This window comes from Physeter macrocephalus, chromosome 10 (genome assembly GCF_002837175.3).
Source record: "Physeter macrocephalus isolate SW-GA chromosome 10, ASM283717v5, whole genome shotgun sequence".
Taxonomy (NCBI): Eukaryota; Metazoa; Chordata; class Mammalia; order Artiodactyla; family Physeteridae; genus Physeter; species Physeter macrocephalus.
Genome location: NC_041223.1, coordinates 49,729,219 through 49,747,094, shown reverse-complemented (window position 1 = coordinate 49,747,094; position 17,876 = coordinate 49,729,219). Strand labels below are relative to the sequence as shown.

The following is a 17,876-nucleotide window of genomic DNA, read 5'->3' as shown; positions in this document are numbered from 1 at the left end:
ATTGGAGGGAGCTCTTAGCATCCTAATCATAGTTTTAGATTTGCAGTCTGATAATTCCAACATCCCTGCCTTATCTGAGTCTGGTTCTGATGCTTTCTCTGTCTCTTCAAACTGTGTTTTTTGGCTTTTAGTAAGTCTTGCAATTTTTTTTGATAGCCAGACATGATGTATGGGGTAAAAGGAACTGCTATAAATAGGCCTTTAGTAATGAGGTTGTAAGGTGTCAGGGGAAGGGAAGGGCTCCTTAGTCCTACGAGTAGGTCTCAGTCTTTCAGTGAACCTGTGCCTCTGACTGTAGACTTCACATGTGATTTTCAGTTTTTCACCCCATCTTTGGTGGGACAGGATGACTAGAGTGGGCTGCAGTATTTTTCTTCCATGTAGAAGGCTAGAGCAGTTGGACTTGGGTTATTTCCCTTTCTCCAGGACAGCTAGGCTCTGATAAAACTCCAGCAGGTTAAGCTCTGGTTAAATAGTTTCTCCTGAGGGCAGACTTTGTTAAAAACAGAATGCTCTGGTGTATTTCAAAATGGTTCTTTTCCTCTCTCTGTGCCAGAAGCACAAGGGAATTTTTCTCTGATATTCACTGTTAGAACCTGGTTGAGCTCCTAGAGGTAAAATTCATAAAAGTGTGGGGACCCTGATGAGTGGGTCCTTTGGAGTGTTTATCGCTCAGATTTGTCCACCCTGAGCCTCCAGCGATTCATCAGTTATAGTTCGGTTTTCCCTACCATGGCACTGGTTCTCACAGAGATTTGTGCTCTTGATTTCTGCTCTGGTTAAGTTGTGACTCTCTGTATACCTGTTGGTCTCTTCAATTTTGGGGGCAGCAGTTTTACCCGTGACTTCACCTCTCTGACAGATCTAAGAAGAGTTGTTGATTTTTCTGTCTGTTCAGCATACTTGGTGTGAGGACAGAGTAGAGACTTTCAGTTTCTTACATGTTGGACATGAAACCGGACGTCCCTTGCACAGGTTTTTGGAGTTTACTTTGCCTACTGTGAGCTCTGTGGGAACTTGATTCTTCCACTGCTTTTCCCTTATTGAACTACTGCAAATATGGTATACCACAATGCTCTAGCCTTCATTTGGCATGAAAAGATCATCAAGCAAACAAGCCTACTCTGTTCCTTTCTCAACCATTAGTAAATTATTATATTACTCTGTCATACTATACTGTATTCATGTCAAATTAACACCCTCATTTAGTAAATAACAAGAAATTAGTCTTGTTTAATGAAAAGTGTCTTTTAATTGCAACTACCACTGCAAAAGAAAGGTTCTGCTTTATATATACTGGTACACTAGTAAATATGGAATGATTGTTTTTATTCTGACATTTGGAGAAGACAACTGAACTATCATCAGACCTCTATCAATATATTAAAAGGAATTATTTAGTACCAGTGTTACTATAAACAATGCTGTAAAGGCGGCACTGAAATCTCATGTCAGTAATTGGTTACAATATGGTCATCCAGATTATGCAGAAATATGTGTATGCTAATTTCTAAAATTATCATTGAACAAAACACAAAGAGTTCTCATAGAGAAAACGCACAAATTCCTAAGAATATGTATATATCAATATATAAGTCCTGGTTTGAGAAAAACTGATCCTATGTTATGGAAATGAAACCCTTTTGTCTAAAGTTTCAAAACAAAATGGTTTAATGAACATATATATATATGTTAAACACACATATATGTTAAACATATGTATGTTAATATGTTATATATAAACATATATATGTTAAACATATATGTTTAATGAACATATATATATATTTAATGAACATATATATATTCATTTAATGCTGCTTTAGTCTCTTTTGAAAAAAACTATAGACTTATATCACTTACCTCAATGCATGGCATTCTCCCAGAAAAATTAGCAGCTGTGTAGCCAAATGTGACATTTGCTATCAGCTTAAGTCCTAGCTGACGTGCATCGAGCATTCGTGAAAGGGCTCTGTCTTGCTTGTAAGCCTTCATCGACTGCTTCACCATCAGTCTAGTCTTCAGAATCTCTTCGAGCATTCTTGGTAGCACACCCTTTCTTACTGAAGGCTATCATAAAGGAAAAAAAGAATGTTTAAATCCCTTAAACATTATAGATTTAGACAATTAAGAAGGAAGCACAAAGTATAACAATGGCCAACTGTCATGAACTGAAACATACGAACAATAGCATGGCCACAGGACGAGTGGCCATCAATATAAAATCATCACATTTTCTTTCTTATGAAGAGGACTTTTCTCCTAAAACGTTCCTGTAATGTTTATAAATCTAATGTAGCACTACTATGTGAGTTCAGAGACCTCCAGGGAGGAGGATGCCAACTAGTACATAAGAGACCATATAATGAGTTCAGAGGGAAATTTTGTCAAAACTCTGATCCAAACCCCCACTCTTTCAGAAAGACACACGGGATTTGTATCACTCATAACAAACCTCAGTTTTTAAAGATCTCATCCTAATGACCCCACACAGTAATCTGCATGGAACTCCATTTATCTACCTTGGAAGAATGAAGAGCTGGGTTGACTCTGCTGACATTCAAACCTGCAGTTCCAGGGACTCTAGGTATTTCAAATCTGATGCTTAGACCACTAAGCCATCCCCTCCGGCCTATATTTATTAGCAATCTGGAAGAGGGGATGAATAGTGAGGTGATAAAATTTGTTGATGCCAAAAAAAAAAAATCATTTGTATTAATCAAGACTAGGGAGAATTTATGAGAACTCCACTAGGAATGAAAACCACAAAACAGTATTAACTCTGAAGATGATTCACAGACACGTGCAAGGTAATGCATGTTGGACTGAACAATTAAAACCTCAGGAATAGGATAATCACACTCCTGAATATTAAAAAATCTAGTTTTCATTAAGCTTTACACATTGGGTCAAAATGTAGATGCAAGTTCTTAAAATGCTGTTAAAGGGAGATAAAATAATAAGCTGGTAGATATGTGACAATGAAAACATATTGTAACCTCTAATTCATTCTGTGTACCTTCTGAAGCAGCCATAATGTTTATATTAAGACATAATATATGTTATTATGTTAAAATGTAATATTTTCCAAAAGGGAATATATCATGAACTCACTTGGTAGAAGTTTTCCTCATATCTAAATGGCTAATTTTACAGTACTCTTTAAACACAGCATCCTCTTACTGGTAGAGAACAATGATACTTTCGCTAAGTACACCAGAATGAATTTGAGGGCTAGTGGGGTCCATGCTACCACCACCAACCACCCTACCATCCCACGATTCTAGTACAGACTCACTGCTAAGGAAATAGAAAAGAAAGGAATGAAGTTGGCATATGAGAGGCAATATAATCTTCTCCTAGATCTCTTCCTATTTGTCTTTATTCATTTATGAGGCTTTTTTAGTTTCTTTTGAGGGGAGACAAGGGAGAGAAAAAAGGGACTCTGTTATTAGTTTGGGTATCGTCTTAAAAAATACAATCAATAAATACATTAGAATATCATTATTTCTAAGGCAGTCTTAATTTAATTTAAAATATATAAAACAATTAGTAAAGTATACACATTAAGGCAATTTTAATCTTTATAAGTTAACATTGTTGTGATCATCAAATAGCTACTTAAGCCTGCCAGATTCTAATAGAGGGCAGAAGGTATATAGGCACATTTATTTCTTGCAATAGTTCATTAAAAACTAAAATCTAATAATTAAAAGATTTTAAACCTAAATTCATGCAAAACAAGATTACTATTTTTTTTTAAAAAAATGATTTAAAAAATTTCTTAGAAGATTCCCTATATCTTTGACTTTCTGAGATAAGATATTGAAGCAAACTTTCTTTTTTTTTTTTGGTATTATATGCCAACAACATCTAAACGATTAGCTCTCCAGAGGTTAAGCCACAGTTGATACCTTTCATTTATAAGAGAGTATTACCTTGACAAAAGCTATTCCATTGGGGGACACTGTGATATCATGCCTAATTTGGTAAAGTAAATCTGGAGGTACTCTTAGAGAGGTACAGCCAAATTTGAACTCATCATACCTGTTAAGAAAAAAAAAAAATTAAGCAAATGCTTTCTCAAATCACAGAACAGAGATTCTAGGCAATTTTAGGAATCTTTCTAATTCTATTGGAAACTCATTTTTAAACATCTAAACATGAATTAATATACTTAGTAATATGTTTATTTGTGTAGTTACCAAATAGCAGTTCTTCAAATATTAGAAACATTTCTTAAATAGCACTATCCTAAAGTACATGGGAAAAATCTATACTAAAATACCAAATTTCAGCTCAACATATGACTACCTTACACTAAGTTCCCTAAAGAAAAATTTAAGCCTTAAGTAAAAAGACTGCAACTAACTTTTCCAAATTCCTGTTCTTACTAAAAAGACAGAATTATCAATACAATTTCCATAAAAGCTTTCTATAAGGAGTGAATACACTTCAGACTAAAACTATATAACACTTGGTTTTAAATACACAGAAATCATTATAAAGGAAGACCATGTACTTCTTATGAGAAAAAATTTGGTTGACATGAAAAAATAAAATCTAACATTTGGCAATTTAACTTTTTTTTTAGAAAACAAACTATTTTTAAGAAAAGTCAAGAGGAGGTCATAGCTGAAGTTATAAGATCATAATCCTCAAACTGTTCCACTGAAAAGTGATTTATACCAACAAATTAAATATAACTCTTATTTAAAAGACCACAGATATACACGAAGGTGGAACAGATAAAATTGCAAGGCTGATCGTATTCACAATCTTCTTCATTGAGTTATTCATCCATGATGCTCCATCAGTCATACGGTGATCCATGTTAATTAATTAGTGAGGTAACTACAAAGAGCAGACTAGATGTGCTACAGCCCATTCATCTTGCTCTTAAGGGCAGTCTCATGTACAAAGAAAGTCTAATTTTAGTAAGAAGTATAAAGTACAACAAAGTAATTGTAAATATGAAAAAAAACTTACTTCCCCAAGTTTTCCACATGGCCAAGGCAGGTGGAGAAACAGTAGTTGTATGCAATCACAATAGAAGGATACAGTGACTGGAAATCCAAAACGAGAACAGAATTGCTATAGAAACGAGATTCAGGCTCCATAATTAGAGGAACACACTGTGGAGCTCTCATCTGGGATCTCTGCTGTACACTAGGTGTCACAGGAATATAGTTCATTGGTTTAGCAATACGCAACATCATTGATTCCACACGGTACTGCAGGCAGAGGGGTAGAAGTAGGGAGAGAAGAAGAAACTTAAATACAAATATACTGGTCTTTTGAATATGTGAAAATCATTTGGGGGATGTTTTGCTCTTCAAAATACGGCTGTAAGACTTTTCTTACAACACAGTTACATAATGTTGGTTATTTAATCGGCTTTCAGGTATCAGAAGGGAACCCTTCGTAAGTCCTTTTCCTATTCCCATAACTTTTATAAAAACTGCAAAATATGTCAAATAACTTACACAATAAGTTATTTTTGAAAAGACAGACACAATTAGATTTCTTTTAATATTTAAAGACAGCAATATCATAGTAAACAGATGTAGAAGAGACAGCTGTACAATTTGACAATTTCATTAAAAAAGTTGGCCAATAATCTTTGACAAATTTATTTGGGAAAATTAGAGAATGGGGGTCAGGACACTTGAGATGGATAAATGTTATCTCAATTTCCCAAGAAGGAACACAGGATTCCAAAACTGAAAGGTAGTCAGGTTAATACTGGTCCCTCACAAAAATTAATCAAGCAATTACTGATTGTTTATAATAACTGCTATAAAGCAGACGGTTTATAGTTTAGAAAAAGAAAGCACTCACAAGAACCAGCATGGGTTCACTGAAGTATTCTCATGTGGTTTTAAAGTATCTTTGCCTTTCATTATAAGCCAGATCAAATAGTTTTTAAAATTTGTGGGAGTATAAATAAGTAAAATAAATAGCTTTATAAGCTATTTAATAATAGCAATAAAATTAAATACAGCAACAGGTAATGCCAAAGTAGTTAGCGCTCTAGTTTTGCTATATTTACTGAATTGGTAGATTGGGGGAATGTTATAGACATAAAATAATTAAAATAAAAGATTTATGAGGTTAAGGAAACTAAGCGATTTAATGTAGTATCCTGGATGGCTAGCACAGTGTTTATTTAACACACTAAAAGTATTCAAATAAACATTTGTGGAATAAAAGCATGAAACCATTTTCAGCAAGGCATTTAAACAAAAATCTTTCATTATATCCTTGGGAAACTAGTTAGAAAGAGAGGACTTAAATGGCTTCCAAGCTCCCATTTTTCTTTAACGTTAAAAAAAAGTGATACAGCCCACTTATGTTGATTCCCAAATCCTCCTCCTTCTTTTTTTTATATTAAAGTTATCTGCTGGGAGTTGGAACAGCCAAAAGTAGGAACGTAAAACAAAAGAGAGGTAGACTTCCTTTGCCGCATCCCCAGTTCTAAGCGGCCTTTCAAGTCATCCCTAATCACACTGACGGTATTCAGGAACATCATACCATCCTCAAGGGCATAGCCATTTATTTTCTTATTATCATGCAAAACTCAGCAGTGGCCAAAAAGTTCGTGTGGAGAAAAAATAAAAAGCGGAGCTGTTAACAACAACAACAAAAAAATCACCTCAAACATCTCAAAAGTACGTATATCATTCACATAGAACTTTCAAGTGTGCAAGAAAATTGATTTCCTACCTGTGAACCCCTTGTCAGTACATGTAAAAACTGAATGCCAAAAAGTCTAGCCATTTCACTGGTTTTCCCAATCAGGTCCAGCTGTTCTAACATTTGGAGATTTCCACGGACACGGCTAATGTAATGATCAACCATTTTCCATCTGTTAAAAGAGAATCCATGCTATGAACGTTTGGGAAAAATTTGTATACTTGAAACTAGTACTGTTTTCATTATGTCAAAAACTACCTATTAAAAGTGAGGTTATTTACGGAGGGAGTCATGATCGAGCCTTTAGCAAAGTACGTTAATGAGTTAAACATTAGAAAATTTCAGATATTTCAAGGTCATAAAACCTAGTGAAAATATGTAAAGTTTAAAATAATGCTTGTGATAAGGTGGTAAGACTAAGGATAATTATTTTCAACATTTTGCTCGATTTTACTCTATTTTTATTATAAAAAATTAACATTGTCTCTTAGATGCCACTGCTAATGATGCAATAATTATACAATTATAATTATGCTATCTATAGGCTTTTAAAAAACATGTAGGCTTTGGGTTATCATTGTTAATATCAGTCTAAAAAAAAGTATGCACTGGTGTCTTATGGAAAGAAACAGAGTAATTTGGTGAAGATTTAGAAAAATCAGGAAAATAATTTTAATGAGACCATACGTGGGGTAAATATATAGGTCAAATCAGTATTTCCTGTGAAAATACCAATATTCTGTTGATTTAAACCTTGAAAACCTCTTTACCCTACTTTTTCTGTTAAGAAAATAAGCAAACAACAACAAAAACCTTCACCAAAGCCATGAAAGGAAGTTTTGATTTAATATTTTGTTATTAAAATGTAAAAATTATCCAAAGGTATATGATAAAGAATAAAATTTATTCATTTAAGGAATATCAAGATGCAAATATATTGCAACCTTTAAATATGTGGGTTTTAAAACAATATAGTCACATAATATAGTTCAATAAAAAGTTTAAAATCCTGTTCCTATGACACGACTAATCTGTACAGAAAAACTAGAGAATGAACATGAAAAGAAAAAAAAAAATCACCCTATAATTAAAAACACTCCTTACAAGTGTTAGTGAGGATGCAGAGAAATTATAACCCTTATACACTGCTGGTGGGAATGTAAAAGTGCAGTTGCATTGGAAACAGTCTGACAATCCCTCAAATTGTTAAAAATAGAGTTACGATATAATTGACCGATTCCACTCGTAAGTATATATCCAGGAGGTATAAAAATGTTCATCTACACCAAAACTTGTATACAAATGTTCCTAACAGCATTTTTCAGAGTAGCCAAAATGTGTAAGTAACCCAAGTGTCCATCAACTCATGAGTAAATAAATAAAATGTGGTATATACCCACACAATGGAATATTATTTGGCAATAAAAGGAAATGAAGTATTGACACATGCTACAACATGAATGATTCTGGACAGTATATGCTAAAAGAGGCCAGTCACAAAATCATCATACGGTATGATTCCACTTATATGCAATGTACACAACAGGCAAATCTATGGAGACAGAAAGTAGATTAGTGGTTGCCTAAGGTGTGAACTGGGTTCGGGGGGAGTGTGGTGAAGAAGGGAGGATTGGAGGGTGATGGCTAAGAGATGCAGGGTTTCTTTTTGGGATAATGGAAATACTCTAAAATATATTGATAATGGTCACACAATTCTGTGAATACAATAAAAACCACTGAATTGTACACTTTATTTTTTTAAAAAATAATTCCTTTACTGTCATCTTTTATGGATTTTTAAATATTTATTTTCTTGGCCGCGTCGGGTCTTCTTCGCGGTGCGTGGGCTCTGTAGTTTGTGGCACGTGGGCTGTCTCATTGAGGCACATGCGCTCAGTAGTTGTGGTGCACAGGCTTAGTTGCCCCGAGGCTTGTGGAAGCTTAGTTCCCCGACCAGGGATCAAACCCACGCCCCCCTGCAGTGGATGCGTGGAGTCCTAACCACTGGACTGCCAGGGAATTTCTGTGATGAACATCTTTACAGCTAAGTCTATGTACAGATCCTTAAATACTTCCTTAAGATAAATTCCTAGATTTGGTCTTTTTAATATGAAATGACACATTGCTTTTCAGATAGTTTTAATAATTTATATTCATACTAGTAATGATAAAGTGTTTCCTTGCATCTTTGTCAACACTAGGGATTGCAATTTTAAAAGTTAGCTTGGGGCTTCCCTGGTGGTGCAGTGGTTGAGAGTCCGCCTGCCGATGCAGGGGACGCGGGTTTGTGCCCCGGTCCGGGAGGATCCCACATGCCGCGGAGCAGCTGAGCCCGTGAGCCATGGCCGCTGAGCCTGCGTGTCCGGAGCCTGTGCTTCGCAACGGGAGAGGCCACAACAGTGAGAGGCCCGCGTACCGCAAAAAAAAAGCTTGATAGGCAAAAAATTGTATCACATTTTAATATGTATTTTTTTAGATCATTCATGTGATCCTTCAATAATACATATAGCCAAATGTAAAGCTAAGATAATGCATTATGTGTGGATTCAATCAGTTCTTTTAAATATGTTAAGTCCAGTTCTCGATTTCACTTGGCAAAAACATACATATCCTAGATAATACCTAATTAGAGGTAGCAAAATATACATTTAGAGCATTCTAGGGTATATAAACAAACCACCAAATGTAGTTTTCAATGTTAAGTTTAATATCAAGTTTCATTTTATTTATTGGTATATAACTTCTCCTAAGCTTCTGTTTCTATAAGGCTTTGATCGTAAGCTCAGTGCTTTCTGTGATTTCACTTCACTTCCTTGAGATTCCTTAAAAGAGACTGGAGAATAAGTTGACATGGTCAGAAAGCAGTTTCCCCAAATATATCAAATTGTTTTTAAGGCTAGACCTTCCTATCCTCACCATCATATGGCCTTACAATTCAATAAGCAGAGCTTCATTCATTTCAAACATCAGATACATTAATTTTTGGACTATGTTCTTTATACAGCTATTTTCTAAGCTTATTACTATCCATTTTACCTTTAACCTAAGGAACAGTAGAGGTGGGAACTTTCAGTTCTGTTTACAGTAGAGTAACTAACTGGTACTAGACTAGCCCTCCTGAATAGAAGTGTCAAGGTAATTGTTTTTGGGCAATGAACAATAGGTAATGTAGGGCCATGCTCCTTGAGAGAAGGGAAACTCATGAGGTGAGCCCCAGCCTGCATGGAGATAATTTTCTAAACACGGTGCAGTGCGCTAGTCTGAGCAGAGCTGGCTATACTGCTAAGCTGAGGAGGCAGGGATCAGGGTTCAGGAAGCTGCTGCTGGGGTCTGTGGGACAGGGCACCTGTGCAAGGGGCAGGGCTTAGCATTTAGAAGTAAGGTGGGGCTTCCCCGTGAGTAACTGGCCCAGGGCTATGCTGAAAATGAGCAGGAGGAAACCACATGAGGCTTACTAGAGAGTAGCTGCTGTGGGCTTGAGTTTGGAACAGAACTTGTTAGATAGTGTTGCAGCTGGAGGTCTAGCCATGCCAGAGTGGAGAGACTTCATTACCCCCTTATTAACAACCTGGGCATCCAGCTGAGAGCTCAGAAAAACCACGCCTTAGGAGTAAGGCAGAGTAAAGCCAACTGTAGACAAACCAAGCACTAACAATATGCACATGGGATAGAATCTGGAGATTGAGTCTTGTCAAGTTGGAGGGGCTTAGGAAACGCTTTGAGCTTTTCAGAAATCCACCTTAACAAAGCACAAAAACCAGGTCTGCACAAGTTCAAGGTGATCAGCCAATAACTGAATTGCCTACTAGGCAAAAATAAACATGCTTCAGAGGAAGATAAAATCCAGAATCTGTACAACAGAATATGAGCAATATCCATTACATAATCATGCAAAGAAACAAAAAAATATGACCCACAGTTAAGAAAAAAAGCAGTCAATAGAAACCAATACAGAGATGGCCAGGTGTTGGATTTAGTAACTATTATACATATGTTCAAAAATCTAAAGAAAAGATATTCAAGAAGTTAAAAGAAAAATGTAATCTTAATGAGTTAACCGACAGGGAAATCCACCAAATATGGAAACTATCAAAAGAAAGAACCAAATGAGAATTCTGGAACTAAAAATAACTGAAATACAAAATTTATTGGTTATTCTTTTTTTTTTTTTTTTTTTGGCCGCAATGTGGGGCATGCGGGATCTTAGTTCCCTGACCAGGGATCAAACCTGTGCCCCCTGCAGAGGAAGCGCAGAGTCTTAACCAATGGACAACCAGGGAAGTCCCTATTGATTGTTCTTAACAGCAGGTTGGTGATGACAGAAGAAAGTTAGTAAACTTAAAGATAGGTCGTTAGAAAAAAGACTGAAGAAAAATGTACAGAGCCTCAAGGGTCTATGGGACACTGTCAAATAGAATAATATACATAGTGATTATTGAGACCATCAGTAAGTTGAGGTTATAAAAAAATCAGGTGAACTAAATTTCATAGGTAACAAACCCTTAGAAGAACAGATAGGACATATAACCTATTTCATCTTTGGCAGAGAACAGGAGGCAGATGCAACGGCCATAAAAGCAGGTAAGAATGAAATTGTTAACGTGTTAATAAATTCTTAAAGGTCGTGTATGGGCTAGCATGACAATTTAGAATCACTGGAAGCCGTAGACACCAGGGAAATCTTTTCCCACGAGCCTCCACCAAGTGCTCACGAGAAAGACTGGGGGCAGGGCAGTGCACACAGGAATAAAACCCTGCAACTTCCTCCAACCCTTCTCTTATATGAAGCAAAGCCTTGAGCTGCTGTGGGACCAGCAGGAAATTCTCCAATCCTTAGGGTTTATGCAAAGATCCATTATCTTTGGGAAGAGAAGAGATGCAAAAGATGTTTATGGCTGGGAGGGGTAGTAGTAAAAGCTGCACCTGAGGGAAGGCAGGAAACCTCCCCTGTTCCAACCACAGGCCTTGTACCAAGTAACAAACAGTAGTTGTCTACCACTGGGAAAGGGGCAGGAAACTTTCCCATCATAGATTCCAGGCAAAGAAACACCACTGCTGGGGAAGGAGTAGAAGCATAAGCCATGTTCCTCTGTGGAAGAGTCAAGAAACCTGCTTCGGCCAGGACCTGGCAGTGATACAAAGCAGAGGTCTATCACCACTGTGGGAAGAGCAGGAATACTGAGAAAGCCTCATCTTCGAGGCCTGGGAGAGCAGGAACTCTCAAAGACTAACTCTGGACCAGGAAAAGTGAGTTAATTCCCCTGCCTCCACTATAAGCCTTACACAGAAATACAACAGCAGCAGCCATCCAATCATTAAGCCTGACTTTGCCAAAAAAAAAAAAAAAAAAAAAATTTGCATACACTGGAAAAAGGAGAACGATTGTTGATTTCTCATCAGAAATGAAGGCCAGAAGAAAAGGGAATACAGTCTTTAAATCAGCGAAAGAAAAATAATTCTCAACCCCAGAATAAGTGAAAATATCATTCAAAAATAAGGGTGAGATAAAGACATTTTCAGATAAATAACGGCTGAGAGAATTTCTTGCCAGCAGTCTTCCCCTAGAAGAACTGCAAAGAAAACAATTTAGCACTTTCTTCAATGAAAATGTATGTTCACACAAAGCCCTGCATACAGTTTAATTTATAATAGCTTCAAACCAGAAACAACTCAACTGTCCATCAACAGGTGACTGGATAAATTGTAGTATACTCATACAACTGAATATTATTTAGTAATAAAAATAGGAACAAACTCTGGTTCATGCAACAACATGGCTGCATCTCAAAAAACATGCTGAGTTTCTTGAAAGAAGACAGACACAAAGCGGTAGACTGTAAATAATTCTAATAATACAAAGTTCTAAAACTGACAAAACTAATCTATAGTAATAGAAATTCAATTCATACTTACCTGGGTGGTTAAGGAATAGGTAGATTAACTACAAAGCTATATAAGGGAATTTTCTGGGTGTTAGAAATGTTCTTTATCTGCATTGGGGTAGTGATTACAGGGTGTATACATTTTTCAAAGTCATTGCACAATATACTTTAAATGTGTGCATTTTATTGTATATAAATTATACTCCAACAATACTGATTTTTTAAAAGAGATATTATCCTCTTCAGAGTTATAAAACATTACCTGTATAGATCTGTCTTGTTATCAAACCAATCTGATAAGACTCGAAAAGTAAAGAGGGGAAAACGCTGATGAAGAACATGAAAGCTCACATTTTCAAAGGTGTAGTTAGTTAGAGCCACCTAGGGAGAGAAAAGAAAAACTCCATTATAATAATACTCATACTTACATGCAAATTGGGTTCTAAAAAATCCTAAATATTATTTCTAACTTTTCATAGTAGATATGAAAGCTACTTGTAAAAATGATTCGTGTTACAACTGAATCATAATTAAGGTCTTAAAACTATGTATATATAGCCTACTGGACAGAAATGTTTGTAATAAATTAATATTTAATTAGAAAAATAATCAGAGCTGAAGAGATTCAACTTGGTCATATAATACTTACTTTAGAGATCCCAGTTCTTATCACTTCTGTTTATACTCTATGCCAATACAAATACTGACAAACAGAAGCATTGTCAAGCAAGTTAGTTTTTTGTTCTTTCCATACTTACTTTTTGATCCTGGATGACATGCTGATTAACAGGCTCCCACAGATTCGAGGATGAGTTATCTAGTTAAAGACAGGCATTCATCCTGCTCCCAAGAATTACATCAGTACTAAGACCCAATATATGGACATTATAGAGTCAATTTCATTCCGAGAGCAAAAGATTAAAAAGAAATGACAGAAATGTTTCCCATCTTCAAAATATGTAGGTGAAAGCTGTGTTACTGGGAGAAGAATACTGAAAAAGGGTCCAAATTCATAAAACATACCTCTAGCTAGATGATCTCTCAGAAATACCTACAAGACACAAGCAATCTAAACAATGGCAAGTATTTCAGTGTAAAATGGAAATTAAGGAACCAGCAGTCACCATTCTTAGGTCAGCTCGAGGTTCTGAGGAATAGTTCAAACAGCACTTCACATTTGTATATTACAATTTTAAAATATATTCTTTTCCACTTCTACAATCCAGCAAGTACAAAACAGGGACTGAATGTTAAGCTCATCTCAGTGCAGTGACCCCCAAAAAACTGGTCTTCTTTATCTACAATTTCTATCAATCTCCAGAACGACAGCATCAGAATGTGGCATACTTCAGAGTATGTGTATGTACTTACACTTAGAGAGAGAGAGAGAGAGAGAGAGAGACACACACACACACGGACAGACTTTTAAACTTTGGAATGAGCCTATCTATTCTAAAGTCACCAGTATAAAGCAGGTACTAACCCATTATGGGGGTAAATGGAAGTAAATTACCATTTCTTTTACAAAAATCAGTATTGCCCTGGAGTACTTCTCTCAAAAATAAATAACTCATTTTATTATAAAATTGCCATATTTGAATGACTCTTCTACATGCTAGTGAATATTTAGTTTAAATAAAATTTAGTTTAAATTTTTTTTCTATTTAGTTTCATACCAAATATCAAAATTTAGTTTAAATTTTTTTTCTATTTAGTTTCATAGAAAATGGAACCAAATATCTGATCTCAGTAGTTACATGATTACCTAATAAAGAGTATAGCACTTTAGACCAAACCTAAACTTCTGCTAGAGTATATATCGTCATTAAAACAATCAAAAATTCTCTACAGAAAAGATCACCATGTTGTCCTGCAGCTCTCTCATTATGGGAAAACTTGAAGTTTGCCATGTAAGTTGACCTATAAGGATTAACTAGGGGATTCTGTGATCGCAAACTAAACTTAAATTTTAGAAATTGGTCCCCAATATCTGAGGCAGATGGCAGATCTATGTTCTGAGTTGATTTTATTTCAAGTAGAACTATGTCATAAATTGGATTAAGACTAAAATATTATAACCTTATAGCACCCACTCTACTTTGGGTCTTCTTAGCATCACAGAAGCATAAAAATGATCACCTATAATTCCAGCTGTGAGTAAAATTAAACGAAGGAAACAAGAACTCTAAAATTAAGATGCTCCACCTTTAGAATGTTCCAATCTTTAGAGTGATTTACTCCATAAGTTGACAATGAATCTAAAACTATGAATTAGGAGTTTGTTACTTGTTTTAGAAGGCAATCTGAGTAGGTTAAACATTGGAAAAATGTACTATGTAGATCAAAGTCAGAATTGATAGAGGAAGAAAGTGTTATAATCCTTGGCCATTTATTTTACTAATAAAGGAATCAGCGGACAGAGGTATGGTTACACTTTTCCATTCACAGAGTCAATGTGCAGTACCCAATGGTTAGTCCCTTCAGAAACAAATTATTCAGAATGGGGAGAGGCAATCAGAGAATTAGTGCAAGGGAACTGAGAAAATAAAGAGGAAAGTGGAAGGAGACCAAAAGGAAGCACCTCGGCCCTATTATCCTCTATCACCTTATTCCCGTAGTTGTTCCTCATTTCCCCAGAGTCTTCAATTAAAAATTTTGGTTGACATAAACTTTCTATAGAAAAATACACAAATTTAAAGTGAACAACTCATGAATTTTTATGTATACATCCATGTAACCACCATGCATATGAAGAAATTTTTAGGACACTGGAAGGCTCCCTTGTGTCCTTTCCCACTCAATACTCACCAAAGTTATAGATTAGTCTTGCCTATTTTTAAACTTCATATAAATGGAAACATTTAATATGTACTATTATTTATCTGGTTTCTTTTGGTCAACATTATGTTTGAGATTCATCTATTGTTCAACGTGGCAGTATTTCATTCTTTTTCATTGCCGTGTGGTATTTTTTGTTTCAGCTGCTTACTCTGCACCCTAATACACACCAATTATTGGTGACAAGTCTGTCTCCTTTTCTAGAGTGTTCTTTGACAGCAAGAACATCTCTGTACTTCCTTCCCACTCCCTCCTCACTCTGCACCAAGACCCAACAGTCTTTCCTCTAAATGTATATATCATTTATGTCTCATTTGGCTCTTACATGCCTATGGGGTCAGTCAGTGACAGATGCCCTATCAAGGCCATATAATATATATGGGATATGTGTGTATATACATACATACACAGACACATACTCATTTTAAACATGCTCTCTGTTCTCAGAGAGCTTATTTTATATATTTTATTTTACACATGTTTTACCCTATATATACTGAAAATAAAATATATAAAATAAGACAGAGAGCATGCCCACAATCCTGATTCTTAACCCCATACTAGCTATGAGGCTTTTAGGCAAGTCACTTCCGTGCATGTCAGTTTTCTCATCTTGAATAATACCTCACTACTTTCTTGTCTTACTTATCCTGCAAGTTTGTGAGTACCAGAAGTCAAAAATTACAGACTGACACTGTAATAGGGAATATGAGAACCAGATTCCAATGTTCCAAACTGAGATGCAGGCCTACATGCTTGTGTGGAAGCATCTGACCTTCCTAGTGACTCTGTTGGGAGTGTTCTTCACTATCTTATCTGACAACTCCTTCGTAGCATCTGATTCCTCTGTCTGCTCCTCAAAATGTTTTCATTCACAAAATTGTGCTTGGCTCAATCCTGATCGCTCTCTCCATTCGCTTCTTGGTGAGCTCATCCACACTCTCATGTGACTTCCAAGGCTGTACCTCTAATCCAGACTCGACCCCATATTTGAGACTTTCCTATTGAAATGTCTGTTGAGTATCTTTCACCTGGATATCTGACTGATACCTCATGCTCTATATCCTTAATCTTCATTTTCCCACCTAAACATGATCTTAAATCGTCTATGCCAGAACCTTGATAATCATTCTTGATACCTCCTCCTCTTCATCTTTTTGTACATCCAATTCTTGTGGATTTACTCTCTAAATTGTTTTGTGAATCGCTATATCACTGTCAACTTTCATTTGAGCTACCACAATAATGTTCTTACTGGTTTCCTACCTCTGGTCTTGCCCCCTTCCACACTGCTACCAGAAGACAAGTCTCAGAGGTAATTCACATCAGTGCCTCCATATCACCTTAGCCACTCCGACGATCATACTCCAAGACCTGTGATTACCGGTAATTGTACCCTCTCCATAATCTCATGTAACCCATCCTCCGACCGCTGTCTCCTTCCGGGTTACTCCCCCTGGTGCCCTGACCTCTTTGCTCCTAACGTAGCTCAAATTCCACAGTCAGTCATTATAATCCCAACCTTGCACTAACATTCAGTTCTCTGCCCCCTCTTGCTTCCTTTTAATTAATTAAATTTTAGTAAAGCCATAACCCTTTGCTTGTGAGCTGTGCTCAAATCTAACCCTCTGTTACTCTGCACTTATATCTGTGAATTTGAACACAGTTGGCAGGTATCTCTTTAATTTGCTGATGCAAATCTCAAATGGGCTGTCAATGCCTAGCTTCTATATTTTCTTAATTAATCACTCTCAAATTCTCCTAAATAACTCTTCTCTCCTCAAACCCAAAGAGCCCCTCCCCAGCTGAGAACAGTGGTTCCTATCTCACTGAGAAAACTGAAGCAACCAGAACAGAACTTCTCATCCTCACATCTACCCACCTAACAACATCTGCACCCAGATAATCTGCCTGCTAAAATCGAGGAACCAGCTATACCCTTAATCTTAATTTGATCTAAACCGAGGCCCAAATCTGTGCATTAGAGATGGCATTCCGTAATATTTGTTGAATTGAATCAGATCGGTTTCCAACCTAGTTTGCAAATTCTTGTAAGGCCTGGATTAAGTTGATATCTAGAAGGCCTCTAAATATAATCCTCTGGGGAAGAGTTATTTATTCTTTCATTCAAGCAGTCAAGTATATCATGAGCACTATTTCAGAGGCACTTTGTTTGTTACTGAGGATTCAAAGTCTGGAGGGAACAGCAGTAATTCTATGTTAAGCAGGAGAGTGAAAACTAGTATATTAAAAAACAAATTAAAAAAATTTAAAAATCCAAAGTAGCATTAAAAATAAGGTATCCATTCAACTGTAAATTGTATCTGGGGGGGGTGCAACTGTTGTGGAGATGTTGGATTTCACTTTCATTTTACACTCTTCTGCATTTTTTTATAGTGAATATAAATTATTTTTAATAAGGAACATTAAAAACAAACTATAAATATTTAAGAAAACCAA

At 36.1% G+C, this 17,876-nt stretch overlaps 1 protein-coding gene across 2 annotated transcripts in view; it reads right to left on the bottom strand.

The window, feature by feature from the left end:
* The window catches only part of REV3L (REV3 like, DNA directed polymerase zeta catalytic subunit), a 195,610-nt gene that overhangs the window by 31,227 nt on the left and 146,507 nt on the right, over nt 1-17,876 (bottom strand). For both annotated transcript variants that reach the window (XM_024115548.3, XM_024115550.3), the window contains 5 exons: nt 12,841-12,959; nt 6,727-6,868; nt 4,990-5,234; nt 3,939-4,047; nt 1,864-2,070 (listed from right to left, as the gene is read on the bottom strand). In XM_024115548.3, the coding sequence (XP_023971316.1) occupies nt 1,864-2,070; nt 3,939-4,047; nt 4,990-5,234; nt 6,727-6,868; nt 12,841-12,959 (822 nt within the window). The remainder of the gene's footprint in view (nt 1-1,863; nt 2,071-3,938; nt 4,048-4,989; nt 5,235-6,726; nt 6,869-12,840; nt 12,960-17,876) is intronic.